The sequence below is a fragment of the Centropristis striata genome, chromosome 15, assembly GCF_030273125.1.
Source record: "Centropristis striata isolate RG_2023a ecotype Rhode Island chromosome 15, C.striata_1.0, whole genome shotgun sequence".
NCBI lineage: Eukaryota > Metazoa > Chordata > Actinopteri > Perciformes > Serranidae > Centropristis > Centropristis striata.
The window spans coordinates 5,893,644-5,916,906 of NC_081531.1; the positions used below are offsets into that span (position 1 = coordinate 5,893,644).

At 38.4% G+C, this 23,263-nt stretch overlaps 1 protein-coding gene across 1 annotated transcript in view; it reads left to right on the forward strand.

Moving 5' to 3' along the window:
• The first annotated feature begins 652 nt into the window (after nucleotides 1-652).
• Nucleotides 653-23,263, forward strand: part of wscd1b (WSC domain containing 1b) — a 37,544-nt gene continuing 14,933 nt past the window's right edge. The window contains exons 1-4 of the mRNA XM_059351968.1: nucleotides 653-765; nucleotides 3,307-4,699; nucleotides 19,046-19,160; nucleotides 21,129-21,313. Of these exons, the coding sequence (XP_059207951.1) occupies nucleotides 4,309-4,699; nucleotides 19,046-19,160; nucleotides 21,129-21,313 (691 nt within the window). The 5' untranslated portion in view covers nucleotides 653-765; nucleotides 3,307-4,308. The remainder of the gene's footprint in view (nucleotides 766-3,306; nucleotides 4,700-19,045; nucleotides 19,161-21,128; nucleotides 21,314-23,263) is intronic.

The following is a 23,263-nucleotide window of genomic DNA, read 5'->3' on the forward strand; positions in this document are numbered from 1 at the left end:
ACTATCAGCTGCGAAATAAACCTCCACCAGTGTACTTGCCTGGTCCTTGCCCTTCATTATAATGACAATCTTGCATAATTAGATTTGCAATCTTTCCCAAATATTCACAAATGTCCTTCAAATGGCTGATGGGTGAATTATTGATGTTTTAGAGGAAAGTGTCAGTGAGCTGCAGCCTGCACGTTGCTCCAGTATTAAGCCATCTAAGGGTGGTCCAGTGCAGAGTGCATGCAGACAGCGTGCATATGAAGCTTGGTACGTTTGATATTTATATGGAGACGCCGCTTTTTTAAATTTCCACAAGGCACCCTTATGTGCAGCGCAAGCTGTTGACTGCTGGACACGATTCTTCCGTTTGCTCAGTAGAGGAGCTGTGACGCGTTTGGATCACCAATGCAAATGAGACTGACTTCCCCTCCTCCTCCTTCTTCTCCCCATCACCTCCTCTCTCTCTCCCTCTCTCCCTCTCCAACACACATTCTGTGCTTTATATCGCCGTGCCAGCCTTTCAGAGCGACGGAGAGAGAGAGCGAGAGCGAGAGAGAGAGCGAGAGAGAGAGAGAGAGAGAGAGAGAGAGCGAGAGAGAGAGTGAGAGAGAGAGAGAGAGAGAGAGCTTATATAACAGCAGCTCTGGGAAATGCTGGAGAGCCGAGGAGACCTTCAGTGGACAGTAAGCGGAGGAAAACAGCGATCGTTAGGGCCATAAACAGATCGGCGGTGATCGGCCGATACGAGGATGCCAGCCGTGCCGATCAGCGGAGAAGGTAAGCCGCATGTCCTCAGCCCCTCTACTGTAAATGGAGGAGGCTCAGTGAGAGGGGGCTTTAAGATGGAAGACCTCGGATTCTTAAATAGGTGATGCGTGTTTACTCTCGCTGTTTATTATTGATTTATATTTCAACATCCACTCCGCGCGCACGGAAACACACCAGGCGTGGATACTGTACTGTCTGGTGATTATGCGTAAAAATAAAAATAGGAGTTGAGGGTAACTTGGGCACTCGGACTTGATCTGAGAGAGACTCATTGTGCAAACTGTTGCTTCTGTATCCTCGGGAGCACTACCGCACCCCTACTTTTTTTGGGTGAAGGAGGGGGTGCACAAGACTGGAGAGCTGGAGAGGCCTGAGATGAAAAGTGGAGAGCTGAAGGGCATGACGGTGTGTGACGGCCACCGAGACATCAAGGCAGTAATGGATCGCATCGGATGTGAAGGAGGAGAGTGTTTCTGTTGTGAGGTGTACACACACGAGACCCTCTATAGGTTGAGAGTACAAACAGCTGTATGGAAGAGAAAAAGGGGTTTGAAAGAGACCATGGTGGCAGAATAACACATGAGAGGGTCACTGCTCCTCTCCTCACTCACACTATCAGCTTTCATGAAACACTGGGGTGCTTTACATCCTAATTATTCACAATATCTCATCTTTGCATGCTTTTTTTTCCTTCTTTTTCTTTTTTTTTTTACTCATCACTTATTCATCTCTCCACAGATCCTGTGTCTGCATACCGCTATGATAATCCCCGTTTCATAAGCGTCCATAATACGCTCTCCAGACACTTTTTTTTATTTATTTTTTTATCACATGATGTCATTTGACAGAGATAACTGAGACTTAGATATTGCCTGTGTTCAAATAAATATAATCTGACAGCGCAGGGATTGGATGAAAGAGGAGTATGTGTAGTAGAGTAGGTGATATGGGGAAATAATCTGTCCTGGTACAGATCATTTCATATTCTGATAACGATATATATCACCATATAGTATATTTTCTAATATACTATATGGCCAATGGTGTGTGTGAATTAAATACTCAGTTATAAGTCATAGTACTATTTTATTTAATTAAGAACTTTAGTGCAAATTAAAGAGTTTGAAGTGAAATTATGGAGAAAAATAAATAAAAATTCTATCCTGATACAGATCATTTCATATCCTGATAACGATATATATCACCATATAGTATATTTTCTAATATACTATATGGCCAATATAACCACAGGGAAAAAACATTTTTTTCTATAGTCCTGTGTGAATTAAATACTTAATTATTAGTAATAGTATTTTTTTTTTATTTAATTAAGAACTTTAGTGCAAAATAAAGAGTTTAAAGTGAAATTATGGAGAAAATAAAAATGATATCCTGATACAGATCATTTCATATCCTGATAACGATATATATCACCATATAGTATATTTTATGGTAATTCAATAAATTGAAATAACCACACGGAATAAAGTAAAAGTATTTTTTTATTTAATTAAGAACTGTAGTGCAAAATACAGATTTTGTAGTGAAATTATGGAGACATTTTTTTTAAATTCTATCCTAATACAGATAATTTTATATCCTGATAACAATATATATCACCATATAGTATATTATCTGGTAATTCAATAAAATTAAATAACCACACGGAAAAAACTATTTTTCTATACTCCTGTGTGAATTAAATACTTAATTATTAGTAATAATATTTATTTTATTTAATTAAGAACTTTAGTGCAAATTAAAGAGTTTGAAGTGAATTTATGGAGAAAAAAATTTCTATCCTGATACAGATCATTTCATATCCTGATAAAGATATATATCATCATATAGTATATTTTCTGGTAATTCAATAAAATTAAATAACCACACGGAAAACCTATTTTTCTATACTCCTGTGTGAATTAAATACTTAATCATTAGTAAAAGTATTTTTTATTTAATCAAAAACTGCAAAAATATGGAGTTTGTAGTGAAATTATATAGAAAAAAATAATCCCAGCTATACACTAACTAATGTGTGATGTACAGACAAAACCACAATCTTAAAATTATATTCCCAATGGTAATATTATCAATGTAGACAATGTTATTGTGTATCATGACATCTCCATGGATATGTTTCCATTGAAAGATGATACATTATCATACTGAACTATTGCCCAGCCCTACATATCGGCCCAAAGGTTGGTGTCATCTCTTAGCTTGCCCTTTCTAAAAGCCATGACTGTAATACAAGAGCACAAACCCAGCACACACGAACAGGAATTAGAGGAATCGCAGAACACAACTCGAGGCAGGGTTTTGAATTAAAAACAAATGGCAGGAATGAACGCAACGAAGCAGCAGACACCGAGGGGATGTGTTGCAAGATGCTGCAAGACAGAAACACAAGCCCATATGTCAACATGAGCTGTGCATCTAATCCGCCAGGCATATAGTTCCCTTCCCCTCGATTGTGCTCACATACAGAGAAACACACTTGTGCTTTAAATCCGAATGCTTGTGTGTTTTTTTTTCTTCCTTTCTCAGCCTCAGCTTTTCCCCAAGGATCATCCAGGAGTCAGTGACCACAGCCTTGGATATTAAGCTCCTCTCTGTTGTGACACTTCCATTGTTCCACTGCTGCTACTGGACAATGAAGGACCAACACACAATGTCTGCAACATTACCCCATGCTGCAGGTTTTTCCAAGATTTCAAAGTTGTAAGTAGGTTGCAGATCTTTTATAGGGCTGGGACTCGATTAAAAAAAATTAATCGAATTAATTAGAGGCTTTTTTTGATTAATTAATCGCATTTTAATCGCATATAAATATTTGACCTGAGAACAGTGAGAAGTATTTTTTCTCACATGGATTTTTAGTATACCATTGAATAATGACTGAATACATAAACTTAAGCAACAAAAATATTGTTTATTTTTGTTCAAGTCCAACAGACCAGTGCAATTTTTGCCATTAAGTGTAGCAATAGCATATTTATAAATATAGTACATTTCATAAATCCAGGTAGCCTATAGGTAGGTAGACCTTCTGTAAACTAGAATACTTTGGTTCTTTAAGTAAAACACAATCCACGCTAACTACCACACTAGCCGCTAGCTGCTATATGTTTAGCATTGAGGTGATACTTGAGGCTGGATGTGCTGCGGTGATATGTTAATTCCTTGTTGCCTAGCAACACAACCATGCTCTTATCGACGCTTCCATCCGTTGGTTTTTAGTAACTAAATGTCCCATCATCCACGGGGCCAACCAAAGGTCTCATCAGCTTCTTCCTTCATGTTCACTGTGGTTTGTTGTTGTCTGAACTCATCAACGCTAGTTGGTGCTCCAGTATAATCGGTCCGCCTGAAACTCATCCAGTGAGAAACGTTCCGCGGTGCAAAAATAAGTGCGATTAAAATGCGTCATTTTTTTTAACGCATTATTTTTTGTGTAATTAATTCATCTTAATTAACGTGTTAAAGTCCCGGCCCTAATCTTTTAACTGGTGGAATGGCTTTCTGCTGAGGCGAGAGACCGTGGACAGGATGGCGGCGCCCCACTACAGACTGCACTGCCTCTTGAAGCGGGCTCAGATGCTGCTGCTGTGCCTGGGCATCGCCTATCTGATGGCAGGCAGCATCCTGCTCCTGCAGCGTTCCAGCATCAGAGTGGCCCAGCCAAACCTCGCCAGCCTGCCGCCTCTGCTGTCCCTCGTAGCGCCTCCTACCGCCCTCAGGACTGCAGGCCTGGGCGTGAGGGCACGTTCCAGATGGGCCGCCGTCCAGTCCGTGTCCGGAGGGGGAGGCAAGGCGGGGCGGCACTGGCCTGCTTCTCAAAGCCTGGGGACCCAACACTTGCACCGCCGCTGGTTTCACAGTCTGCTGCCAGAGAGCCCGGAGCAGAGAGTCTCTCTCCAGAGGAACAGCAGACATAAAGGTAAGTAACCACACAGACTCACAGCTGTTGCTTTGAACACATTCAATACATTCAACCAGGGCTGCACGATGAATTGATAAAAGATCACGTTCTTGATTCGCACATACACGTGATCTCATTTCTACACACATCGATTCTATATCAGTGGTTCCCAACCTTTTTCTTGTGGGATCCACATTTTTACCATTGTAACCTTTGGCAACCCCCCCATTGTCCATTGCTTCTATGAAGCCGAACTCAATGTGACTTTCATGGTACCCTCTCTTTTTCTTTTTGAGATATTCAGCATTTCTGTCTCCCTGACGCTTCGCCATTTTTCCATTAGCTCTGTGTTTCTGTTGTTAGGTGAGGTTACCGCTAGGTGAGGTTACCACTAGGTGAGGTTACCACTAGGTGAGGTTACCTGTGTATACTGCAGGAGGGATGTTACACATGTCCTTATTCTCGTGATATAACCTTTATTTTTAAACATTTCTATGGTGATTTTTCTACATAAATAAATGAATAAACGTTTAATGTAGCCCTTATTTAGTTGTTTTTGTACCACTTATGAATTAAATGCTGACTCATCTATATTTAACACATTAGATTTATTACACCCCTTAAAATGAAGAGGGCTTCGCGACCCCCCGTGGATCTTTGGCGCAACAGGCGCTCATGCCAGTTGCTACCACCAGGCTGTCAATCAATCTCTCATTGGCTGAAAGTCTGAAAATGCCAAACCGAAAGACCTCCTTTAACCCAGAATCGGCAAGAGAACACGGGTTTGTTACAAAAAGTAAGAGGGAGTTTCATTTCTTTTTGTACATTATGTCGAAGCGATGTACATGTGAGCAGCAAAGGCAAAGCAGCTATCAACAGACATGCTAGCACTGACAAGCAGCTAATTGAAGTACAACTCATGAAACTGCATAAAACCAGATCATACCAAACAAATATCTGCTTGCTTGTCCTATGTATGCAAAGTGTCCTCCTTTTTGATGTGAAGGAAATGGCCACCCTAGGCACAGTCCTCCCGCAGGAGTCTCTCCCAGCTGCAGTCAGAGCAGGAGGAGAGACTTCTAGCGACTTTTAGGACAGTCAATAGCTACTTTACTTACTGAGGAGTTGGCAACACTGGTTTGGAAAGAGTGAGTTAAAGTAAAGTAGACGGAAAGTAAAGGAAAGTCTGCAGAAGAGAGGGTTGAATGGTCACCCACCCACCCAAACCGACCTACACGACTGTCTGTGGTAGCGAGGAAATACCTGCGACAAGCTCACCTTCTGAACGGCTGTTCAGTACAGGTGGAACATTTCACCGTTCGTCACTGAAGCCTCAACATGTTGACAGACTTGTGTTTCTGGCCAAGAATCTTTAAGCCAATTCTGAAGTGCTATGTTCAGGGCCATACACTCTACGCTCTAAGGAAATCAGACTGTTTCATGCGCAAATGATGATAGGGGGGAGTTGTTATCAGTTGTCAAAATCGTGCCAGAGAATCATGATCTCAATTCTAAGCAAACAAATCGTGATTCACATTTTTCCAGAATCATGCAGCCCTACATTCAACTAAAAAGTTAGTTTAATCAGTTAGACTTGTCTCCAAATGAAGTTGGCAATGTCCTGTTTTTAGTCCAGGTCTTAAATAGGCCGCAGGTGCAAGTAGCTTATTGCAGCCCATATTTACTCTTGTGGTTAGGTGGTGACCTCCAGAGGCAACTGGCAAATTATCTAACACTTCTAAATCTAAGTTTGTTTTATCTTAAGAACCAAATAATTTGCAGTTATAGGTTTACAAAAGGTTTGAAGCAAATAAAAAATAACCACTTACTCACAGCAAATGAATGTCATTGTACTGAGGGCCACTTCAAGTGAGGGTACAGGCTTTATGTGGCCCCCGGGCCTCCAGTTGCCCCCATAAAAAATTATTAGACCACTCTTGTTTTCTTCAGTTTCTTGTTCATTTGAATGCCTGGTACAACTAAATGTACATTTGTTTGGACAAATATAATGAAAACAACAAAAAATAGCTGATAAGAGTTTAATTTAAGAGCTGATATCTTGACATTCCCCATGGTTTTATTGATAATAACCAAAATCATTATCAAGAAAACCATGGAAAATGGCAATGAGATGTTAACAACATGATCGTGATAGTAAGCTGACTACTTTTTTTTAAACCAGCTCACCACATGAATGCAAAATGAACATTAGTCTTTACCACAAACTGCACAGAAATCAAGTCAAAGTAATTCTACCGAGACTGTGAAGTTGTGCTTTTTCAGCTACTTGTTGCCTGCTCTTCTAGACCTCAGGGATCTCTCACATGGCTGCTAAAAGATATTTCCGCTGACAGACTTGTGGTTGTGGCCTCATCACAAGATCTGATGTGGTTTTGCCAATCATTAAGTGACCTTGTATAGGAGCCAGTGGAGAAGCTGTCAGCTCTAACACCCTCGTGTGATCTGAAATGGAGCAGTGAGAAGGAAGATATGTGAGGGCGAAAATATCCCGGTGAAGATTTGTTGACTGAGACGTTGGTTTTCCTAGTGAATAATATATGAAGGAGCAAATACCCAAGTTTATTTTCTATTTTGTGATTTACTTTTTTTAGCTCAGATGGCCTGGAGCCGAGGTAATACACTTCCTGCACAGGGCTCACAACAGGCTCCATTGACATTTATGAACAGATAATCATGACCTTAGAACATTTAGAAGAGTGTCATTATAGATTTATATGACATTTTACTTGTGGGTGCGTCAAATCTTGTAGATGAGTGAAAGTGCTCACTGATCCTCTAAAAAAAGAAAAATCAGAGAAGAAAAAAAAAAAGCAGGCAGACAGGCACCAAAGTAGTTTCTTGAAAATAAATTAGTAATTACGGAGATAAAAGTGATATAATTCCTTACTTGCACTCAATGTTAAGGTGCCTTCGCCATTACTTTAAAGATATTCCCGGAGATTTACTCTATTGTTTCACGGTTCCTGTCAGTGCCTTTGCCATTTTGCTGAAATGATAAATACAATGGAATTACCTCCGGCGGAACATTTGTTCTTCCAGCTCATTCTTGAAAAGCATCCTACAAGAGCTCTTAATCCTTCTTTTAAACAGACACTACATAACCGCTCAGTCACTAAGAAGGGTAATACAGATGAAAAATGTTGGAGGCAGGAAGGAGATCAGTTTCAGTTACAGCCATCTGGCAAAGGTTCCTTCTAAAAAGTATTACCCGGGACTCAGAATTAAATTAGACAGGTCTGTTGTGCCACATGGAAGAGAAACCAGTTTCAGGGAAAAAGCCAGAGCCTACTACTTATAATATGATTCATATTCCTCTATAATAAACCTTTAAACAATGAGTACCTTTCTCAGTCAGTGCTAGAATGACAGAAATTAATTGGCATTTATTATCATAATTGATCAATGTTTTAAACCCACTAGTGCAGGAAGTATGTATTCGTATAGTGGCAGATTGTATTTTGTAGCTAATGCTAATGCCTCTTGCTAGTGTAACTTTAAATAACACAGAAACACTATCTTTCTGTCCGTATTATGCTTAGCTGTCAGTTAATAAAGTTTTGTTTTTACTGTTTTCAATGGATCAAACTGATGCGGAAGAAAGGGCTTAAATCTCCGCTTAGCATGCTAATGGTGAGATAGCACATTACGCAGTATGCTGCACTAAAAGTACATTAACATGAACCCAATTAGCTAAAATACTATATTACATGTAAGTATCTCATATCAAATGATTATAGGCATTACGCTAAGCAACATGAATGTCATCCCTGAATTACATAGTAATGCAACATAAGAAGTGAATAAAGCTAAATCTCTGCTTAGCATGCTAATCGCGCTACAACAACGTCTGCAACTCCATAAAACACTTATTTTTCATAAGGTACCACACCATCCAGCACATACACATTGAACATTGATATTCACTGGAAACTATTTGAATATTATTGGAAAATCAAACCTTGTAGCCACTTTAAAACTCCTAAAGATAGGTAGGCTAAATAGACTTACAGATGCGATGAGTCAGGGTGGAAATCCAGAGCAAAACATGAAAAATGAATTAAAAAATCTTCAAAATCGAGGATACACACCTTCGTGCCATGTGTAAGCCACATGTGAAATCTTCGGTCAGTCCGACTAACAGTCAGAGAGATATGAACTAGAAACACACACACACACACAGACACACACACACAGATGCTTCTTGTTTTATAGACAGATAGGTATCTGAGAAATACACTAATTTACTTTCTTGCTGAGAGTTTGAGCGTGCAAAGTTTTATCCATTAAATTGTGAATCTAAGGCTAGCAGCTGGTTAGCTTAGCTTAGCATAAAGACTAGAAACAGAGAAACAGCCAGCCTGCCTCTCTCAAACGTTTAAAAATCCACCCAAATGCACAAGCTAAGCTAAGCTAAACTTCTGCTAGCGGTAGCTTCATATTTGACTTTGAGAGTGGTATCAATCTTCTCCTCAAACCCCGACCAGGAAAGAAAACAATCTTATTTCCCAAAATGTCAAGCTATTCCTTTTCATCATTTGTCGAGCAAAAAAAAAAGCATGAATCTGCCGGTTCCAGTTTCTCAAATGTGAGGATTTACTGCTTTTCTTTGTTTACATAATTGCAAATATGTTGTTGTTGATTGTTGGTAATACAAAAGCAATTTGAAGACGTTATCTCTGAGCTCTGAGAAATTGTGACTGACGAAATTACTTATTAGTTCATCAATTATGTTTTCTATAGATTCATGAACAATAAAAAATAATGGGTAACTGCAGTCACACATATCTAAAGTCTAGACTTTCTAGTGGTTTAAGAGACTAAAAGAGAAATAAATGCAAAGGGAAATGAAGAGGACAATTACGGGTAAAGTGTTTCTACCGACTGAGAGTCAAGTACAAAAATAAAAAGGTGCTAAATCAGGACTAGCACAAGGTGTTCAGCCGAGGTTTGCAGATATTAAACTGCTTTCATCCATCCAACAGTCTAGATGATTAAGGCCGAGAGGAAAATATTGTGTTTGATTCATGTTTTTTTAATCAAAACAGATATTTTTTATTAGACTCCCTTAAATGTATACTGACTTAAAGTCATTTTGTGTCTTTTTTGGTCATTATGGGTCTGTTTTGGGTCATTTTGAGTCTTTTTTTTAATGATTTTGTGTCCTTTTTTTTGGTCATTTTGTCTTTTTTGGGTCATTTTGAGTCTTTTTTAAATAATTTTGTATCCTTTTTGGTCATTTTGTGTCTTTTTAAAATAAATGTGTGTCTTTTTTGGTAATTTTGTGTCTTTTTTAAAATAATTTTGTGTCTTTTTTTGGTCATTTTGTGTCTTTTTTTAAGTAATTTAGTTTTTTTCCATCATTTTGTGTCTTTTTTTAGTAATTTTGTGTCTTTTTTGGTCATTTTGATACTGCCTCCAGTGGCCCCCAGGTAATCTGAGTTTGTGACCCCTGCTTTTGACCCATGTTGTACATCAAAGGGTTAAAATCCTCTTATTCTATTCAACATGAACGGCGTGCAGCTCTAATCACAAGCTAGTTTCTGTGTTTATTGTATCCTGGTTTGCTATTCGATCTCTAAAATCTTTACCCCGTCCTTATCATCGACTCCTTTGACACACAGTACAGAGCAGTAATAACATTACACAGCCAGGTGGAAAAGATTGCAAATGCATTTTCATTTTCAGATATTCATAGATCCATGAGCCCCGACCTATTCAAACATTTTATAATAAAAGTGGGAGATGCATAACACTTTGTGTCTGCTGCTGCTGAAAACTTAGTGCCTCGCAGGCGATGAGTCACAAATTCCTTGATATGTAAAGTACATATCAGAAGTATTACATGCCCGGAGATGTGCAGAGGGATCGGAAAGAAGAAATATTACAGGAGCCATGCAGCCACACTCTCTGTGGAGATATTTCATGATTCTTATGTAGTTTGTGTTGAATTCATTGCAAAGTTTTATAGTCTGGAAGTGCAAGTGGTTGTGTTGTAGACAAGGGTATAATTTCCCTGGAGGACTTCAATTTTATTGTATCAGGTTTGATTTTCATCCTGAGCACTCTCGGAATATTGTTGTTGTTTATTTTATTTCTTTTTTTTTTTAACTTCTCTTTATTAGTGTTTTTTTTCTTTTGTTCACATAGAAAAATAAAGAAGGTACATGTTCATTTATGCTTGAAATCAACACGAAAGAGCAGAATGATAGTAGAAAAATAAAAGAAACAAAAACAAACAAAACAAACAAAAACCTAGGTGGAGTCGAATTAAATATCAAAACAAAAAAAAGCTTTACAAATAAAAGAAAGAGATTTAAATATTAATAATGCAACTTGGAGGATGTCAAGTTTTCTAAAAATTTACATTTGTTAATTTTTCATGGGACTATATTTGGTATAATAGTCCATAAATGGCTGCCATATTGTGTAAAAGGTATTTATCTTACCTCTCAGGGTGAATTTTATTTTTTCTAACTGCAAATGTTTCATTATATCATTCATTAAAACTTGATTTTTTTTTTCAATTTTATTAATTCCTCTTTTCGAACCGAAAAAATAAACAACACATCAAATAAGACATTTTCTCTATATATATAGCCACTTAATGTCAAATAAATATGTATTATTTTTATGATTCAACTTTTATTGAGTTTTTAAAAAGACACAACATTATTAGAAAAAGACACAAAATTACCCAAAAGACACAAAATTACTAAAAAAAGACACAACATTATTAGAAAAAGACACAAAATTACCCAAAAGACACAAAATTACTTCAAAAAGACACAAAATGACCAAAAAAGACACAAAATTACTAAAAAAAATGGCAGATTATAAACTAAAAGTCTGGTAGCAGCTGCCTTTCTTTTTGTTAACGTCGTCATAGAAACAAGTGAAACAAAGCTCCAATAAAGGGACCTTCCACACACAACACGGTAAAGTGCCATTCATATAAAACTCACATTAAACGTTCATATCAAGGTGGGGGCCACAAAATATCCTCACGAGGGCCGCAATTGGCCCGCGGGCCGCGAGTTTGAGACCCATGGACTAAACCAACATTCTATGCAGCTGGAAGACAAACTACATAGTGAATTTTCCCTCATCGTTGTGTGAACAGTTTGTTCGTCTGCCATTTGGAACAGATCCATTTTTAGTGCTTAAGGCAATAGTACAGTCATGTTTTTTCAGGTTTATTCTCATAATCGAATCAGTTCATCTCTAGTTGGATTCAGATAGTGTTCTCCTGTTCTCCTCTGTGGCTCTTCTTTCTTTTTTGTTATTCTGAAACATTATCCTTTTATTTTTGTAATCCTTGTGTTTGACTCCTATTATAATTATCATTATTGCCAATTAGACCTTGAGGTTAAATTAGAAGCAGTAAATTAAATCTTTATGAATTATTTTTTATCAGCATATAAATAAAATGAAATACTCTCTTTATATGCACAGTAGTGTTAAAAATAATAGCAGTCCAATGTGACTAACCAGATTAGTCCAGGTTTTTAGTATATTTATTATTGCTACATGGGAAACAAGGTACCAGTAGGTGCAGTAGATTCTCAGAAAACCAACAAGACCCAGCATTAGTGATATGCAGCTCTTAAGGCTGTGCAATTGACCTATGGCTAAGCCACACCCCCAAACGCGATGAGCCAATCACAGTGCGCATAGCTAACTCAATACACTCGGACATTCTCTGCTTCCACATCCATTGAAATGCATTGGATTTAGTCCGTTTTCAGTCGTTTTTTATGTGTTTTTTCTTGAGATTTTAAGTTTAAAATGGTCAAACGGTGTGCATGGGGTACATGCAACTTTGACACAACATCTCCTCATTAATGACTGGAGACAAATCCAGCGACTCCGTCTTAACGAGCGCTAACGAGGTCGGCCGGCTGGTTCGTTAGCGGCAGTTAGCTACAGTTAGCTCTGTAGCAGTACAGTGTGTATGTGCTGCTGCTGCAGGAGGTGTTCACTTAGCGATCTCTGTTTGTTTACAACAAGCACTGGAGTGAGCGGTGTCAGTGGAGTGAAAAGACGAGTGAAAACCTCTAACCTGTTAATGAAGGCCCTTTTAGTGACTTCCAGATGATATTTCATTTTTCTGTCTCCAAAAGTGATTAATTGCCTCCTGTGAAATTTCTCCGACTGTCACAGCTGCCATAGCTGCCCGTCACTGAATGTTGACAGTTTGTCCGAGTGAGTGGAGGGGGCGGGGCTTAGCCATAGGTGAATTGGGCAATTAGTTGAAAGGGGTGTGTTCAAAAGGGGTGGAGGGGGCGGGGCCTAGCCATAGGTGAATTGGGCAATTAGTTGAAAGGGGTGTGTTCAAAAATATAGCAGTGTCTGCCGTTGACTTTACAAACTTTACAAAAATGTACTAAAAACCAGGATTAATCTGGTTAGTCACATTGGACTGCTATTATTTTGAACACGACTGTAAATGTACCAAACCCATGTACCTCTTCTGGTGGATTTAGGAGGTATTGACAGTCCCTGTATGGGTATTTATGGTATCTTCTCTCTGACCCGGCCTGGGTCAGCTGACCTCCTCAGCCCACTTTAACGAACACACACGGTGCACATGCTACCCGTGGCTGCAGCACATGTCCTCATACTGGGCCGTCCTGTCATTAGCCTTCTCCATCCCGTCCTGTGGGGGAGAACCGGCTCCAGCACGGCCATCTGTCTTAGTCTTTTTAGGGTAACTTTGTGTCTTTTGTCATAATTTGTTGTCTTTTTTGGGTAATTTTGTGTATTTTTTTGGTCATTTTGTGTATTTAAAAAAAAATAAAATTAGTGTTTTTTCAGTCATTTTGTGTCTTTTTTGTTAACTTTGTGTCTTTTTTTCATAATTTTGTGTCTTTTTTCATAATTTTGTGTCTTTTGTTGGTAATTTTGTGTATTTTTTAATAATTTTGTGTCTTTTTTAGTAATTTTGTGGGTTTTTTGATCATTTTGTGTATTTTTTTAAAAAGAAATTTAGTGTTTTTTCAGTCATTTTGTCTTTTCTTTTGTAATTTTGTGTCTGTTTTGGTCATTTTGTGTATTTTTTTAGTAATTTAGTTTTTTTCTGTCATTTTGTGTCTTTTTTTGGTAACTTTGCGTCTTTTTCAAGTCATTTCCTAACATCTGTAAGGCTCATACCGAGCCAGCAGCGAGGCTGTGAGTCCTCCTCAGCCCACTTTAACGAACACACACGGTGCACATGCTACCCGCGGCTGCAGCACATGTCCTCATACTGGGCCGTCCTGTCATTAGCCTCCTCCATCCCGTCCTGGGGGGAGAACCGGCTCCAGCGCGGCCATCTGTCTTAGTGTTTAAGAAAGCGACACAGTGTCAGACCTAAGTGCAGTGGTTTCTATCATGTCTGGGAATCGGGGCTGCTTCCCTCCATTAACCCTCAGCTGCAGCTGCCTGGGGCATCTCCTTCACTTTGATTAAAGCAATGACCTGCCCCGCTGTGTGGAGGAGGCGGTGGGGGGGGGCTCACCTTGGGTGATGCCTCTTGAGATGCTTCCTGCTGCAGACCTTGGCAGTCTCTTAGTGCTTTCAGGCAGCAGCTGCTGGTGTTCTCCAGTGTTTGTCTCCCGAGGCGGGCGGCTGGTGACTCAGCTCGCCCCGGCACAACAGGCTGGACGAGCTTCAGAGGACATCGCAGACTGATTGAATCACAAATTCGATATGGTGATGCTTCGGCTGCCAGAGATTTCACGCTCCATTGCTCGCACGTCCATCTTTTCTGTGCACCTTGCTGCCAAATCTTTTCAATCCTTGTAGCTGGTATCTCTGACACTTTTCAAACAGTTTGGCATTGGTTTATTTTTATGCTGGTTGTAAAAATAAAAAAAGATGAATCCTTGCTGTGTGTCCTTGAAACGTTTTAAATACAAATTCACACAAGGGCTTTGAATTAAACCCACTAGTGCAGTGCCAGTAGGAAGTCTGAGGGGAATGATGTTGCTGCATGGACAGATAATTTCACTTGATTGATGAAGATTTCTTGAATTAAGATTGTTGAATCTAGAAATAAGCATGTTGAACACTTAAAACAGGAAAATAACTCTTAAAACAAGACAAATTATCTAACACTTCTAAATCTAAGTTATTTTATCTTGGTAAGAAACAAATAATTTGCAGTGTATAAATACCATAATTTGAATATTTGGATTTGAATACATAAGGGAACACTGTATGTTCATGTAGCATACTGAGAAATTCTTGCTTACTGAATAAACATCTGGGCATTTCTTGCACAGACCCACATTCAGAATGTGGCCAGAATTTTGGTATTTATACACTGCAAATTATTTGTTTCTTACCAAGATAAAATTGTTATTGAAGTATGTATTCGTATAGTGCCAGATTGTATTTTGTAGCTAATGCTAATGCCTCTTGCTAGTTTAACCTTAAATAACATAGAAACACTATCTTTCTGTCCGTATTATGCTTAGCTGTCAGTTAATAAAGTTTTGTTTTTACTGTTTTCAATGGATCAAACTGATGCAGAAGAAAGGGCTTCAATCTTAGCTTAGCATGCTAATGGTGAGATAGCACATTACGCAGTATGCTGCACTAAAAGTACATTAACATGAACCCAATTAGCTGATTTACTATATTGCATGTAAGTATCTCATATCAAATGATTATGGGCATTAGGCTAAGCAACATGAATGTGTGTAAAAACAACAACAACAACAACAGCAACAACAACAAAAGTGTTTAATGAAACCTTGATTGTTTTAGGCTGACATTTGGGTTCTTGTGATTGTTTTTAGAGCTTTTTTCCCAACTGAAAGAATTTAATCAGTTCTGGTTTCAGGGGAGAGTTTCTCATAATGGTTTGGTGCTTCACAGGTTTGAGTTTTGCCACAGCTCCATATTGGATTATTGATACTAGTCCTCAGAGACATCAAACCCAACTAGTTTGTAAAATCACTGTAATCAATCTCAAACACCCAGAGTAAAAATAAACAGGAAGTGTGTATGCCTTCGTGAGCCACAGCATTTTAAATTTCGACTTTTGTTAACTTTATTATCCCTAAAGAAAGCTATTCAGATAATCAGAATTTTTCGCTATTTTGAATTATTATAACTCGCGCCCCCGGTTTTAATGGTAGAAATGCAGTAATGCTTTCCCGCCTTAAATGGGTGAAAACTCCTAAAGATAGGTAGGCTAAATAGACTTACAGATGAGATGAGTCAGGGTGGAAATCCAGAGTGAATTGTGTTACTGACCAGGTGTAGGCCTATCACACAATGGGGCGGAGCTCCACTAAAAGGTGTCAGATCAGAAACAGTGCAATGCTGCAACACGTCCTACGTAAATAATGATATTTTGAAAAATGAATTCAAAACTCTTCAAAATCGAGAATGCACACCTTCATACCATGCGCAAGCCACATACGAAATCTGAGGTCAGTCTGACTAACTGTCAGAGAAATATGAACTAGACACACACACACACACACACACACGAGATGAGACAGAAACTGCTGTAGAATTAGTTTTAGTGCAGCATGCTCTTGTTATGAAACTTGTCTCTGTTTGAAGAATGTTCTTGCAAAAAAAAAACAAGTTTCGATAAATAAATACAGATTTTAAAAGCATACATGCTCCGTATAAATTTTAGTCAGGGATTTATATTTGTGACTGCAGATTAGGACGTGATGGGATTCACTTAAGATGATGAAATATGACACTTTGAATTTTTGTGATGAAATTTGTATGTTTTTCTTAACATTTTCTTTTCTACACACACACACAGACATTTCTTGCTCTTATAGATAGAGAAGCCAAAACTAAGGGGTGATCTACATGTACTCCACTCACCAGGAGACTTTAACCTACCTGTTCACAATATACAGTATCTGAATGAATAAGAAAATGTAGCATATAAGCTTAAAATAGAGCCGTCTCAGACCCAAGGGGCCAGATGTAAAGTATGTCTGCACACAAAAGAAATGCATATGCTCCCTGCACACAGAGGCTGCTGTTTCTAAAGAAGACTTTTATGTGTCAGCCGAGCTGAGTTTGATGTAGTAATATGGCAAAGACAAGGATAACATCAAAGGCTGAATTTGTGTGACATTTTATGTGGAGCCTTAATCTTGTCAGCACATCATAATAGTCTGTCGTAGCCTATTAAGCGTTACATCCTTCTTTCTGCAGGAGGGATTCTTATTCTGGTGCAAATAAATAGGTGCACTGTAATGCAGGAATAAGAGTAATCCATAAAAGATGATAAATTAGGCCTCGTCATTGTATAAATTAGTTGGATATTATGTCTCACAATGCATGTGTGTATAATAACTGTGAGTAAGTGATGATGTGCAGGCTGTTTTGGCTCTGTTTGAGTTTCCAGTGCCAGACAAAGACAGAGGAAGGCTGCTTTATGTCCAAATCATTCCTGATTGTCTTCAAGCAGCGTAATGTACAACATGGACAGAATATCTATGATTATTATAGGAATCATCTTGGTTTTTCTTTTGGTAAAAAATGCTCACACAGTGCTCTCTCAAGCCCGTCGTCAGGGCTCACTCTCTAGAAAGGCACTTTATGAAATTAGATTATTTTATTATTCTTTATTTTGCCTAATTTACAAACCCCAGCAATATTTAATTTACGTAATTTCACATAAAACAAAAAGAAAAAAACAAAAGACACAAAATTACAAAAAAAACCTTAATTACTTAAAAATGACACAATACGACCCCCAAAATACACAAAATTATAAGAAAAGACACAAAATTACAAAAAAGCCAAAAACTACAAAAAAAAGACAAAAAATTACAAAAAAAGACACAAAATTACCAAAAGAAGACACAAAATTCTTTTAAAAAGACACAAAATTACCAAAAAAAAGACACAAAATCACCGAAAAAAGACACAAAATTACTTTAAAAAAAAAGAAACTAAATTATTTAAAAAAGACAAAAAAAGACACAAAATCACATTACATAACATTTCCACTTCTTCCGGTAACAACAACACGGCAGATAATAAACGGTCCAGTAGCAGCTGATAAATTAGGCCTCGTCATTGTATAAATTAGTTGGATATTATGTCTCACAATGCATGTGTGTATAATAACTGTGAGTAAGTGATGATGTGCAGGCTGTTTTGGCTCTGTTTGAGTTTCCAGCCAGACAAAGACAGAGGAAGGCTGCTTTATGTCCAAATCATTCCTGATTGTCTTCAAGCAGCGTAATGTACAACATGGACGGGATATGTATGATTATTATATGGATTCATCTTTTCTTTTGGTAAAAAATGCTCCTGAAAATCGACTTTATATTTGGGGAAATCCATGTTATATTATAGGGCTGCAACTGATGGTTATTTGCATGATCAATTAAACTGTCAATTAGTTTGATGGATGAATCGTTTAGTCAATAAAATGCCCCATTGATGTTTTCCAGAGCTCAAGGTGACACACAGTGTTCTCTCACTATCTCCTTTGGTTTCTAGAAAGGCACTTTATCAAATTTAATTATTATTATTATTTATTTTGCGTAATTTACAAACCCCGGCAATATATAATTTCACCAATAATCACATCAAACAAAAGAAAAAATGCCTCATCAATAAATGTTAAATTGTTTATATCAGTTTTTGGTCATTTGTGTGTGATTTTCATGTTATATGTGTTTTATGTTTTTTTTTTTTGTAATTTTGTGTGTGTTTTTGGTTAGTTTTTCATGTTTTATGTATGTTTTTTGGAATTTTTGTGCGTTTTTTGTATTTTTATTATGTTTTTGGTGTGTTTTGAGTGTGTTCGTATGTGTTTTTTGGAATTTGTGTGTGTGTTTTTCATGTTTTATGTGTTTTATGTGTGTTTTTTGTAATTTCTTTGTGTTTTTTATGTGTGTTTTTGTAATTTTTGTGTGTTTTTTGTATTCCTATCATGTTTTTGGTGTGTTTTGAGTGTGTTTGTAATGTGTGTGTGTATTTGTGTGTGTTTTTTTTGTGTTCAAAATGTTGATCCAGTAAGTCAAAATGAAAAAAATAACCAGGTCATATAGTTGAGGTTGTTTTGAAAACAATGATACCAACACGTCATGGTAAAGATGTTTAAGTGGTTTATACAGGCAGAATGAAAAGGAGTCAAAAACCGACAAAATAGCCCCAAACTCCAAAGGGTTAAGTCGTGTGAATGCTTAGACTTCTAAGGATTAAGAAATCTTGAAATTATCTGTCCATTCAGCAAGATCATTTCCCTCAGATTTAATGTTTTTAAGTTGGTTTTAGACACACCTTTTTTGCAGTGTAACCAACACGTTCCTCTTGTGTCTGAACAGTGAATCTGCCAGTCTGAGTGTTTCTCTTTCTGCCCTGCAGGAACCTACATGGGTTGCTTCCTGCACAACGCCAGTGATCGAGCCCTGGGAGGAACCATGCTTTATGACCTGCGCAAAATGACCAGCTCTTTGTGTCAGGACACCTGCTCGGAAAGGTAATGCGTTCGTGGCGGGCTCCTGTGAAGGGACCACAGAAGGCCTGCTGTTTGAGTAAATGCTTTGGATCTCAGTCTCCTCCAATGAATGGCTCCTGTGTGTGGAGCCAGCGGAGAGCCAGGTGGCTGGATGACAGTAAAAGATGAGGGGGGTGAGAGAGAGAGGGGAGAGTGAGGAGCAGGCCAGGACAGAAGGCTTGATCTATTGCAGAAGAAGGAAGGAGGGAGGTGTGTATGTGTTAGAAAGCTGAATGAGCTGACTACAGCACTTAGTGAATAAATCAGAGGTTAGATATGTGCTTTCCTGTGGCCGTAGTGGTGTGAATCTCTTTGATTGGGGCAGTTTAAACCAGAGATGGGCAACTTAAATGCTGCAGGGGGCCACAATTTTCATGGACACTACCACAGGGCCACATATAGGAGCGTGCACTTCACCAGATATGATGAAACTGCATTTTTAAAATATGTTTACAGTGCAGTAACTTATCATATTTCATGCTCAAATGCATGTATAACAGTATAAATAGGAATACAAAAGGTTTGAAGCAAATAAAAAATAACCACTTACTGTGATTTCAGCAGACCAACATTAATTACAAGAAGTAATTTGTGCATTTTTACTCTGGACTTTTAGGATAAGAAAAAAAAGATTCAAAATCACATTTTATGTTGGACTAAAGGACCAAAAAGAGACACAAAATGACAAAAAAAAAAGGCACAAAATGACTAAAAACACACAAAAAAGACACAAAAACATATTTCATGCTCAAATGCATGTATAACAGTATAAATAGGAATACAAAAGGTTTGAAGCTAATAAAAAATAACCACTTACTGTGATTTCTTTTTTTTTTTCAGTGCAAGAACAGCAGACCAACATTAATTGCAAGCACCCTAGTAAGGGTAGCATTTATATATAAAGAAAGAAGAAAAAATTGAACTATATCGATATATGAGATATGGTCTAATTCCATGTCACATTTAAAAATATATCAATATTACCAGACATCGCTCATAGATAGGGAAAAGACTTGAACAATGAATATATTGAGAATGATTGGCTGGCAACTTTACGCCTGATAAGGTCCATATCTACTTGTAACCGGCTGAGAGAAACTAAGTACAAGATGCATTTAAGTGTGAAATAACTGAAAACATGTCTTATATTCTAGTAAGCAAAGGGTGGCTACTTTGAGGAATCTAAAATTCAAGACGTTTTCAGTTATTTCACACTTTTTTGTTAAGTACATAATTCCATATGTGTTCATTCATAGTTTTGATGCATTCAGTGAGAATCTACAATGTAAATAGTCATGAAAATAAAGAAAAACGCATTGAATGAGAAGGTGTGTGTCCAGACTTTTGGCCTGTACTGTATTAGCAGTGAGGAAGCAGAGTAGCCTCTCTCAAACAGAACAGCAGAGGACACAAAGATGCATTCAGGCGTCTCACATCTCCCACTAAGCCCCCCCACCCCTCCCCCACATGGAAAGCAGCAGCCGTGCTCGTTACCTGAGTGGGCCAATTACCGCGATGAGTAAAAGTAAAAAGGCAAAGCAATTTATGGGGGAAGCTTCAAAGGACACATATGAAAAGGTCAGTTTTGATGAGGTCTCTGTCTCTTTCCCAAGGATGGAGGATAAAGAGACGGGATGAGTCACGGCAGCCTTGATATGTAAAGTACAGATCAGAGGTGGCCGCAGTTCAGCCAGGAAGAGCCATTAGACAGTCAGATGAGTGCAGATGGAGAAGCTCTGACAAATATCACAGGGGAGGGACCGCACTGGAGATTTATGGCTGGGAAGTCAAATGATAAGTTTGAAATGTTAACTAATGTCCAGTGGGATAGCTTAGCCTCAGGGCAAGAGCTTGAGGTTATGCATCGCTCCTGGCTAGGGCATTAACTGTGTTTCTGTCTGTGTGTGTGTGTGTGTGTGTGTGTGTGTGTGTGTGTGTGTGTGTTGCAAGTGGGTACCAGTTCGCAGGTCTGGAGTATGGAGCTGAATGCCACTGTGGGAACCGGATCAGTAGCCCACGGGCTCCTGAGGAGGATTGTAGTCTGGTGTGTCGGGGTGAGAGGGGGTCTCCCTGTGGAGGCGTGGGCCGACTCTCCATTTACAAGGTGGAGGAGCAGCTGCCAGGTCACAGAAAATGTGAGTCAACCTCCCCTTCAGGGAAGACACACTGCTATTTATTCTCTACACGGGCTTCTCTGTGAGACAAGTGGAGGAATAACTGAACTTTTTAGACTTAAAGGCACACTATGCAGGAATTGTCGCCTACAGTTTGTAAACAGTATTCAAACTATAGGCTGTTTATAAATAATAGACGTAGTCACCGTGACGTCACCCATTGGTTTGTGGCCCGTTGGAAGCATCGAGTTCAGCGTTACACTCGTCGCCATCTTGTTTCCGATACAGGAAGCAGACCATATTTGGACTGTGGAGGAGGAGAGGGATCTGATCACTGACTACAGCCTCTCTACACCTCAACCTGACTGAGAGAAGCTGCTGCTAATTCATGTTAGCATTAACTGGGATGTTAGTTTTGGCTAGCAAAAAAAACAAAAACAAAATGTATCTTTCTTACCTCAGAAAACTGAGCAGCGACTCCTTGGAGTGTCTGTTAGTCCAACCAAACACTGAACAAGACATTTTTACTGAACAAAACGTTCAAATAAACTGTCATTAAGTGAAAATACAGTGAAAGGGTCAAAGTTATGAGACCAAACTGCTAAACCTCCTTTTTTATATCTATATAACGTTATATATAACTTTATTGACACGTTGCCGTAGATACACATTGCTCTGCTTCTCACCTGATGACGGCTCGCCTTGTCAGTGACCTGTCAATCAAAGGTAGCCCCGCCCCAAATCATACGATTCTTTATCTTCTATTTTCTTCTAAATGGGGCCATTATTTGAACTATTAACAACAAATTGTCTTGGAGATGATTTTTTACTAGCAATTGAGACCATAGTGTTGTCCTGAAAAAAATTCTGAGGTAATAAATCAAGTGAGAAGTTTTCAAATTTTGCACTGAAATTAATGGGCAGATTTTTTTTGCAGCCAAACTTAGCGCCCCCTACTGGAATTTTCGATAGATTGCAGGCTTTATGCACTTCCTGGTTGGCCTCCATGTTCAGACATGGAGATTGCCGCCTGATTCAAACCATAGACTGTTTATAACTAATGCACGTAGTCATGGTGATGTCTCCCGTTGGTTTGTGGTCCGTTGGAAGCATCGAGTTCATCGTTATACTCGTCGTCATCTTGTTTCTGATACGGGGAGCACCAGGCAGAGCCACTCAGCTTGAAAAAAGTTTTTTTAATGGCGGCCGAAATGACAGCGCCTGCAGCTCCCGAACCCTACAGATGTAAGTTTTGTAGTACATATTCATATTTGCATTTTACAATCGCCTCGGAATAGTTTTTTTTAATGTATTGACATGTATTATCTCTGCGCTTATGGTTACAGTTGTTGTTATAGTGCGAACACTCACCTGCTGAAATCTGCGTACTTAGTAAGTGCGGATAGTGTACTGCGTTTAAGTGTACTCATGGAAGTATGGATATCGGAACAAATAATAAAGTCATGGAAAAAATTATTAGACCACCCTTGTTTTCTTCATTTTCTTGTTCATTTTAATTTGTTTGGACAATATAATGATAACAACAAAAATAACTGATAAGAGTTTAATTTAAGAGCTGATATCTAGACATTTTCCATGGTTTTATTGATAATTATTTTGGTTATTGTCAAGAAAACCACGGAAAACGGCTTGAAAATTAAATCCAATTTGTCCAATCAAATGTACCAGTTGAACCAGGCATAAAAATGAACAATAAAATGAAGAAAACAAGGTGGTCAAAGGTGGTCTAATAATTTATTCCATGATTGGAAGTCTGGCCAAACTGTATATGTAATTCCTCTGAGCTCCAATGTCCAAAAACGTTTAAAAACACATTGAATCTGCCTGTGAAAAACCAACATTAGGGTTTGTTGCCGGGCAGATTTTCAGAATAAGAGCCAACCTTCTCTCTCCGTTAGTCGTGAGGTGCACCTGGAGAACTAATGTCCTATAAATCATGTTATTACAGTA